Source organism: Periophthalmus magnuspinnatus, chromosome 14, assembly GCF_009829125.3.
Source record: "Periophthalmus magnuspinnatus isolate fPerMag1 chromosome 14, fPerMag1.2.pri, whole genome shotgun sequence".
Taxonomy (NCBI): domain Eukaryota; kingdom Metazoa; phylum Chordata; class Actinopteri; order Gobiiformes; family Gobiidae; genus Periophthalmus; species Periophthalmus magnuspinnatus.
This window is the reverse complement of record NC_047139.1, coordinates 24159605-24168746: the sequence shown is the minus strand read 5'-3', so window position 1 is coordinate 24168746 and position 9142 is coordinate 24159605. Positions and strand designations below refer to the sequence as shown.

General features: G+C 41.6%; 1 protein-coding gene across 1 annotated transcript; it reads right to left on the bottom strand.

The window, feature by feature from the left end:
* Window positions 1-3757: 3757 nt before the first annotated feature.
* On the bottom strand, window positions 3758-8805 carry ca4a (carbonic anhydrase IV a). Its single transcript, XM_033977892.2, has 8 exons — window positions 8559-8805; window positions 6305-6349; window positions 6067-6231; window positions 5841-5986; window positions 5670-5762; window positions 5514-5580; window positions 5273-5436; window positions 3758-5191 (listed from the first exon to the last, which is right to left on the bottom strand). Exons 1-8 carry the CDS (start codon window positions 8620-8622, stop codon window positions 5012-5014), a joined length of 924 nt encoding a protein of 307 aa, XP_033833783.1. The 5' UTR covers window positions 8623-8805; the 3' UTR covers window positions 3758-5011.
* Between the last annotated feature and the right edge of the window lie 337 nt (window positions 8806-9142).

Here is a 9142-nt window from a genome sequence, read left to right as displayed (position 1 = left end):
GAGTGGGACAAGAGCTGGAAAAGTCCGCTCTTGTGGTAAGGTGTGTTTAAGCGTTCGTCTGCTCCTGGGTCACTAATGCAGACAGGATTCACCAGGAGCCACCGACTGAGGAGGGGTGCAACAGTAATAACAATATATGGAAGACAACTCACACACATAAGGACACGTCAGACATAAGAGGGCTGTCCCTGTGTCAAGGAGAGAGCTTTCACATATTTCAAAGGTGCATTATGCAGCTTTTCTGGAAGAGGGTTCACCACCAGCTTGCCTCTGTGGAATTGTTATGATTTTGCCTGAAATGTTCTAATATGTGGTATTAAATCTGTCAGATCTGTTGGGAGGCTGTTTTTTGATAACAGGCTAAGCTCCTTTGACAACACTCTTATCCAGGTTTATCATGTAACAGGACGGCAGTCATTGATCAAGTTCCTGGTTTATTTTGAGATTTAAGATAAGCAATTTCAAAGCTTGCCAAAATATTTACTTGACACATTTAATTTAACTCATAACCTTCTTAGGTGGGTCAAATGCAGAGAATGAATTTCCCTTTTACCTTTGCAACTGTGGCACTTTATAATTTTACAATCAGAAGTTCAGCGCAATAGAGTTTAATATGAAATCAGTATTCTCAGATAATAGATAGAAAACAAAACTCACATCACACTTGTCTTCAGGACCATGATGCCTCTGTGTCTTGAGGCATTGTTGTCAAAAATAGACATTGTGTTTCCACCTCCTGAGACCTGCTACTGAAGACCTTAGTTTTATCGAGATGACCATCTTCTAACCTCCTTCCTGTTTAAAGGCGACTCTATGTAAGTGGAGCCATTCACCACAAGCTTCAAGTAGGAATGTGTTTTCCACAATATCAATTCCAAATAATATGGCTATGAACTTGGGTTTTATATTTAGATTCAGAAGAAACACTGGTAACGTAACAAGATAATGGCAATACGCTTAAGCCTGGCAATAATCTTAAGCCTAAAGATGAATTTGAAGGCCAACCCATCCCTGTCCGTATGATGATGATGGACCTCGGGGGTCCATCAAAGTTTAGGACATCAGCCTATGCGTGTTTTTAAACACAAAGTATATTTTCATCAAGCAATGCATTTGTTAAAAAAAATACATTTTTATTTTGTTTGTGTTAAGTTTCCTCATCAAGCAGAACTAACATTTTGTGGCTACATTTGTGACCAACTGTTTCCTCTTCTGCAAAATCCCATGGTTACTAAACCCCACAAACTTAAAGTTGAATTTCTAAAAAGATAGATATACTCACAAAATATGTAGCAGTGTACTAGAGGCTCAAGGTATCCAAGCTGCAGGCCATGCTGTGGTCATTTGCACAAATGCTAGCTGTGTTGTTGTTTTTAGCATGCTAGCAGCAGGTTGACATTAGGCATATAGTCTGCCTAACAACCACAGTGTTTGGGAATTACATTATCTCTGAAAGAGAAAGTTTAAGTGAGTAAACTCATTGTGAATCGTCTAACACCTGAGTTAGGACAGGGGTGTCCAAACTTAACCTTGCATGAGATGGATTCTTTCGATATTTGTGAGTTCACAAATTCACAAGAATCCATCTTGAGAGACTTCTGCTTTAAGGTTAATTGGATGGGCTGACCAATCACAAAGCAGCATTGACATACTTCAGCCTATTTGGCATCAATACAGACAATTTTGTTTGTGAAAAATGTGCAGAAGGTAAACACTGTGTGCATTTGTGCACAAGGAAGATGTCTGTGCTATTCTCTCAACTGAGGGTAACAAAAGTTAGGTTTTTCAGCTTGTTCCGCTATTGTGACTCTTCGACCAATCAGATTCAAATAATTGTCATGACATTGTGCGTTTCGCGATTGGTTTCAGCGAGAGCCATCTCAGACTGATAATGTGTAGAACTCAATTCAGAATGAGACACATATCAGTCTGACCTGAGCCAGGTTAGTCCAAATTATTTATCATATTGTGATAAAGACCTAAAATAAATGTTCCTCAGTGTAGTTGCCTCCATATCTGAGTTAGTGCTCCCAGACTAATCCTGATCACTTTACCAAAGCTGCTGCTCATTATGGGCATAGAGTTGTTAGCCTGTGGATCTATAATATGATCTTATTTTACTTCTGTACTCCTCAGTTTTACTGAGCTGAGAGGTTATTCCTACCATGGTGTTCTTCTTTTTGACCGCTCCCCAACAGTAGACCTGTGTCCAAGACCCCCTGGGTCACTGAGCCATGGAGCACCAAACAGTCGCACATGAACAGAGGAGTGTCCTGAATTGACCAAGACCTTTGACCTCTGCTGTAAGCAAATACAGAGGTCTTTGAGGAGGCTATGTAAATGTAATAATTTATATATATATTTTTTTAGATCAAAAGGCTTCAGATGATCTATTATAGTGTTGCTGTAAACCGGTGTCCACGGCTGCTCTTAAATGCCAGGACATATCACCATAGTTGAAGGGAAACTGAAGCTTAAAGCTGAGCCTGCCTGTGTGATAAGTGGACTCCCAAAAAGACCTTAGAGGGTAATGGTGCATCACAGTATGGTGTCATTTCCACTGAATGAAATCTATTGTAGGCTGAAAGATGAAGCAACTTCTGTTTCTATATCGCTTAAAGGTTTCACTTTGGAGGAAATTAATGCACTGCCTTATTGATTCAACGTTGGTTCATGTATACCCTGGAATAATGGGTTACATTTTAGTAGCAACTAAAGTGAAGTCTTAACTCCAACTCCAACAGACATATCATTGATTAAGAGCATTATTAAAGCAGAAGGTGGGCCAAGCCCATACCCATGATTCTGCAGTAAGGTTATATGGTTTCAGTTGTCCTACCCAAGGCTAACTCAAGATCTGGAGATGGGTCCCCAATTGTGGTACTGCCGTGCTCACTGCTGCTGACAGGTTACCCTGGCAACATTGAAGGATGGGTCAAATAATCTGATCTATAATGTGAAATATAGATATCTTCTTTTAGCCTATATGGAACATGACTTATACAGAGCCCTATGGCCACATATGGCTATGTAGAAGTGTTTGATAATCTCCACCTGCACAAAGCCTGGCCCCCTGAACTTTCCTCATTACTGTCTGTCTGATGGGCTCCAGGCATATTTCAAAGATGCATAGGTTCTATGTAAAGTTACCCCCAAAGAATGGTGGTCTTTGTCTCCCATACCCGGAGTTCTGGGGGCATTTGAGGGAAACCAACCGGAGTAACCACGGTAACTTTGGCTCTGACTAGTGAGAACCAAAGCAACACAGCCGGTTTTGAAGCTCTTTGGATCCCTTGTGGTACCTTCGGATGCTGGGGATGTATTAACATACTAAAAGAACTGGAAGGAGAAGGGAAGAGGGGGGTATTCATTCAGGCTTTTGTTAATTCTTTGGATTCAATGCTTTATTTCTGAGAAGGTGCAGTCCATCAATCACATTATACACTTTCTCTTTTCAAGGCTTGAAAAAAGTGTTCTAAAAAACAGGTAACTTGAAAATGCTCTGAACATGACTGAAGTTTTGAGGGTGTCATTCCTTTGCGATTGATGCATATGATACTGCAAATGGCACTAGTGAACTGACGCCAAAGTGGTCTAAGTCTTATAAAGAACAAATCAATTAGAAACGGATTAAAAGTTTGAGATCAAGTGAAGCTCACATAGTTCACATTCTTATCTGCAGAGATCAAGAAGAAAATAAAAAGCTTATGCGAATGAATGGCACTTGGAACATTCTTAAAACATTGAATGAAAACTATTTAAAAAGGCAAAATTGTTTATTGTTCAGTTAGGACACATTCTTGGACACTTTCAAGTATACACACTTGACAGTTATCTACACTTGTACTTGAAGAGTGGATTGGTCTAATAGTTTCTTCATATATGCATTCAATACAATTTAAACAAAACATAAATAACATTGTGCATCTCATATCCGTACACATTCACTTCATAAATACATGTGTTCAATTACACAGCATAGAAAGATTACAATGCCAAGACACAATGGAAAATATATACTGTATGTAATCCTTGCTTGATAAATTCCGCTGGTAAATTGCACAGTCTCACTAGAATACTTTATAAGTCCTCCACAATATCCACAATATATAAGGAAGGACTGGAGTGGAGTTCACAGTCAAAAACATTCAGTGCATTCAGGACCCTGTATTACAAGCCATGAACACACAGCATCTAGTTAAGAAAGGTCATCAGTCCAAACTCTGATATGAGGTGTTTAGCATCGTTGAGCGTATTAAAATAGCCGGCTGGTGATAGATTTAAAACTAAAAAGGGACAGTGGCATATTTGAAAAGTGCTTGTGTCTTCTTGTGCTCTGTCCAAGCTGTTGTCATTGTTGGGCTCAGGTGTCAGTGCGGTGTCACCTGGGATACGCAAGACTGTGCACTTAAAGATTGTTGTGGAGGTGGAAATGTGCCCTCTGCTCCAGATACTTGCTTTCTGCCTGTTGTATGTGTGGCCCTGTGCTCTTTACACCTGGACTTTGAAACACAACCAAATTGCTGACACTTTTGACCGCTGTTTTACTATTAATAGCCAAATGCTGTTCACGAGGACCATCAGGCACAGTGCCCCATGCAGTGGGTCACTGAGCTGATTGTGGCACTCTCAGCAGAGGCATTAGCCACATTAGCAGGGACTATATTTACCTGACATTGGAGGTGCTGGTGTTTGGGGTGGTGCTGTGAGCGCAGCTGAGGTGTGCTTTTCACTAGAGTTCAGCTGTCTTTGTCCCTGTTTATGGCACATTCATACTGCGTCACTCTGCATGCACAGGTACTCTAGGTATGACACTGTTCATAAGGCGCACTTCAACACCTTTGTCATGTGCGTCATAAACGAGCACATGAGGTTCATGCTCATATGATGAGGTTATTTGTCATAGCAACCGTGCGTCATAGCAACCATGCGATATGTAACAAAACCAAAGTCCAGCTGACGAATGGATGGTCAAAGTGTCTGTGGATGCTGCGGTGCAGCGGGTCCTGCTCTAGTTCAGTTGGGATAGTCCCAGAGCTGAGGCCAGGGCAGCCACAAGGAGAGCTGTGCTGGTCAGAGCCACAGTCGCACCAGAACGAAACACCTGCCTCCCATTCAGAGGCTGCACTGGTCTGAAGGTGTCCACCATCGGTTTGCCATCATGAAACTTCAGGTCGAAGAAAGCCCGCAGCTACAACAGCACAGAAATACAAGAATTTGAGTTAAGTGTCTTATGGAGTCATGTATTATGTCTGTGAGATTTCTAAGTCACCTGGTCACTGCTGAGGGGGATGGTGTTCTCAAACAGAGTCCAGACCACAGCCTCGGTGCAACCTGGAGTGGTAAGGGATCCTTTGTATCTGTAGAAACTGGTCAGGTTCTGCTCAGGGGGAAGGAGCTGAGCCAGAGACACAGGTGGTAAAGAAGTGTTTCCATCTGAAACAAACACATTTAACTATATCACTATCCTTATTAGTGGTGCACTAGTGTTGTTTCATACTTGATAAACTTACTAGCTGCTTTAATGCTCCGAAGAGAAGTGATGATGGGATCATATTTTCGGTTTGCACTGTTTGACTTCTGGGAGATCAAAAATGACCAAGTTGTTTATCTTGTAATCAAACACTGTATTTGTTTACAGTACTTGATGCAACTCATAAAGAGTATACCTCATAGAAGAAGCCAAGAACTGCCACTCCCTCTTGGTCTGCCAGAGCTGTGGACAGGTCAGTATAATGGTGCTTCATGTGTACAATGTGCAGCTGTGGACAAGATACATACGTGTTATTAAAACATGTTTAGCATGATTGTTCATATATCCACCCAGTGCAAAATATTACCTCCATGGGATACTGTTCCCCATCAATGGTGTGCTCTGACCCTGGCCCTTTACTGTTGCCCCAGTGCAGGTGGAACTGCACAGCTTTGTATGTAGTGGACAGGCCTCCTCCTGATATTGTGCTGAGGTGAGGAACTCCAACCTGGACTAAAAGTTACACCACACACTGCATGTCACACAGGAGTATTCTGAGCTCACTTTAATGCACAGCATGGTGTGGAGCTGACCTGAGTGGCCATTGTTCTTAATGAAGCCTCTGAAGATCTGCTGGTAGTTGGTGAACTTGAACGGTGTGAGTCGCTCATCCAGTAGTGTCTTCCTGGTGACCACGTTGATGGGAGACTGATATCTGCCATCACAGTCACTGTTGGCATGGTCCCATTTATTTGGTGCTGAAACAGAGGTTATGTCAGTTCTGAACCATTAAACCTACAAAGGTAAATAAATAATACATGAAATACTTACTGTTACACTGATGATCACAGCTGAACTGGGACTGGTAACACCAATCTGAAACAAAAACAACCCATGACTTCACTGCCGCCTACAATTTGACACATCTATTTTAACAGTAAATATGAAAAATATGTCTGACATGTGTTGTACACGTGTCATACTCCACCGCTGGGTGACATGTTCCCTCTCTTTGGGAAGTGTGCCAGTTAACTTAAGGACATTATGGATTTCATTTTCTTTTATACATGCACCCTTGAATGATATAGGTGTTCTTTTTAGGTCAGCAGTGATTTCAGGCAAAACAAGATACAGAAACAGTGTATTTATGCTCACGTGTGAACTTTGTGCCTTATCTTATCTATTTGTGCTACGGAGTAAACAGAGCCAATGTTTGGTATTACAGTGGTCACATTCTGTAAAGTCTGAATATTGGATTTATCAATATTTCACAACTGATCTGCGCATTTCCACTCAGCGCTAGAAGAAGTCTATCGTCATCTATCTCTTACTCACAACTCAAATATTGAACATAAAAACAAACATTATTGATAACACAAATACATGCCACTGGTCCCTCTTTTGGTTGTTCCTCACAGTCATTTAGGCCCCTGACCCTCATCCCACTTATTTATAGAATTCCTACTTTTTCATTTAGGTCAAATGAATTATAAAAGTGAGGTTTAGTATAGTAGTATTTTGTTCTTCTGGGTGTACTTGGGTGTCATTCATGGTTATATGTTGGCTTCTATTGCTATTTCAGTCTCTCTGTGGTCTGTGCCATATGAGCTTAAATTTCCAGAGTTTGTGTCTCCATGTCCCACCAAATTCAGCAGTGTTTCTATTTTTCTACAGTGAGGTGGTCACACTAGTCTTGCATCGCCACAATGGTTTGAGTGAGACACGTGTAGGCTGTAGACTTTATCTGGCCGTGACCCAAGCGCGTTTAATAAATGATTACACTAATGAATGACCCGCTGCTTTCTAATCATTTATAACTTTTCTGCTGCATACCGGTGCCTATAACTTTACAGTGGGGTTTGGAAACAGCCTCTATCACGGTATCCTGGATCTAACCAATCAGATCTCTATCCGCAAAACTCTTGGCCAATCAGCTCCTTGCTTTGATCTCGTGGAAACCGGCGCAGGTGAACAATATGAATGGTGTTGGATGTGGAGAGCGCCATGCCACAAAGAAAACGCCGAGGAAATTGACAAGAAACAAAAGTCAATGAAACGAAAACAAACGGATTTCTAACGCTTCCGTGCAAAGAATACGCGCTCGTTTGAATGTCACAAAGCCGCTGCGGGGAGCCACACACAACCCGATAAAGTCATCACAAAAGAAAAAGAAATTCCACCTGTCAATCAAACTCATAAGCTCATAATTTAGTTTTGGGGAATATATATTACTGGTGTCTGTTATGTTTGCAGGACTTCCGCGCGGGGAAGAAGGGCAGATCTCTCCGTTTCCTCTGCGCTCTGTGAATGAGCAATGAATGGCGCATTAAACACACCAGAATGGAGCCACGTGAGCGCGTTTCTGGCTCAATGGAGGAGGACTGCGCAGCTCGGGAGGTAGACGCTGAAAATGCCAATGGATACGAGTCGTTATGGTGCTAAATAAAAATGAATAAATAAAGAAAACAACAACCGTATACCCATTTGACAGCAAAGATTCATGATCTTTTGGAAACAGTACTCTGCGCACGGTTCTCTGGCTCAGCAGGTGCACAGGGAGCAGAGAGGAGATTCACGAGCGCAGATCACCGCGCGCGCGCTGCTCATTTATTTTCCACTCGGACCCAAGCGTCTCATCTGCGCTGAGTGATGAAGGCACCTCACTGCGCCGCGGGACGTGGACCAGGGACTATTACGCATTTCCAGTGATAGACACAGGTGTGAATGCCTTCGTCTTTGTTTTTCACTGAGCGTCATTCAACTGCTTTCATTTACAGCATTCAGTTATCCAGTATATCATAATAAGCGCAGTGTTCTAATGTATTGCATGCCTGGCAAAAATAAACATCATTTTCTGTCATTACTTAAAGATTAATTTATAGGCTAAATATTTTTACTGGTCTGTATGTGGTTGTGATTCATTATGAAATTATTGAACACAGTTAAGCGTATTTTACATGAGCTCCAAATATATAGATTGCTAAATATGTAAGGCAGAAATACCAATAACCGATATGTTTATTGAAAATTATATTAACTAATTAGAAGCCCAAAATGTAGAGTGACTGATTTAAAAGTAGCTTACCTCCAGCCTCTGTATCCAGTGCCAGAAAAGACAGCAGGGCGAGAGTGAAGAGCAGCTGCTGCATCTTTAAACGGAGGAACGAGGACTCGATACAATGGTCAGTTGTTTCCAATATGATCGCATTCTTGCAGGGGGTCTTCTACTTATCTATCAGCGCACCCCATGGGATAGAAAAAAGTGGAAGAGGCTCCTCCCCTTTTTGGGCATCGGCTCTAATAAAGCGCCTCACCTCACGACGCATGGAGGCCTTGCACCATTATGTGCAAAAGAGCGGTATTACGCACCAGCAGATACAGCGCAATGTGGGGTTACTTAAATTGTAAAGGTCACCCAGAAAAAACAACAGCACGCATGGATATAGCTGTCTAGTTGTGGTCAGATCTGCTGACACCATTTTATTAGTCTCTGTGGTGATCCACAGGTCAACAACAAACCATCTCTGATTGTCTCATTGGTTTTAAAACGCTACTGTGGTTTAAATCAGGCAAGAAAATGTAATCTAATATAAGTATTTAAGGGTATACATTTAATACATAAGGAGAGACGCCCCTTTAAGAAATAATTGATAGAGAAAATATATTAAT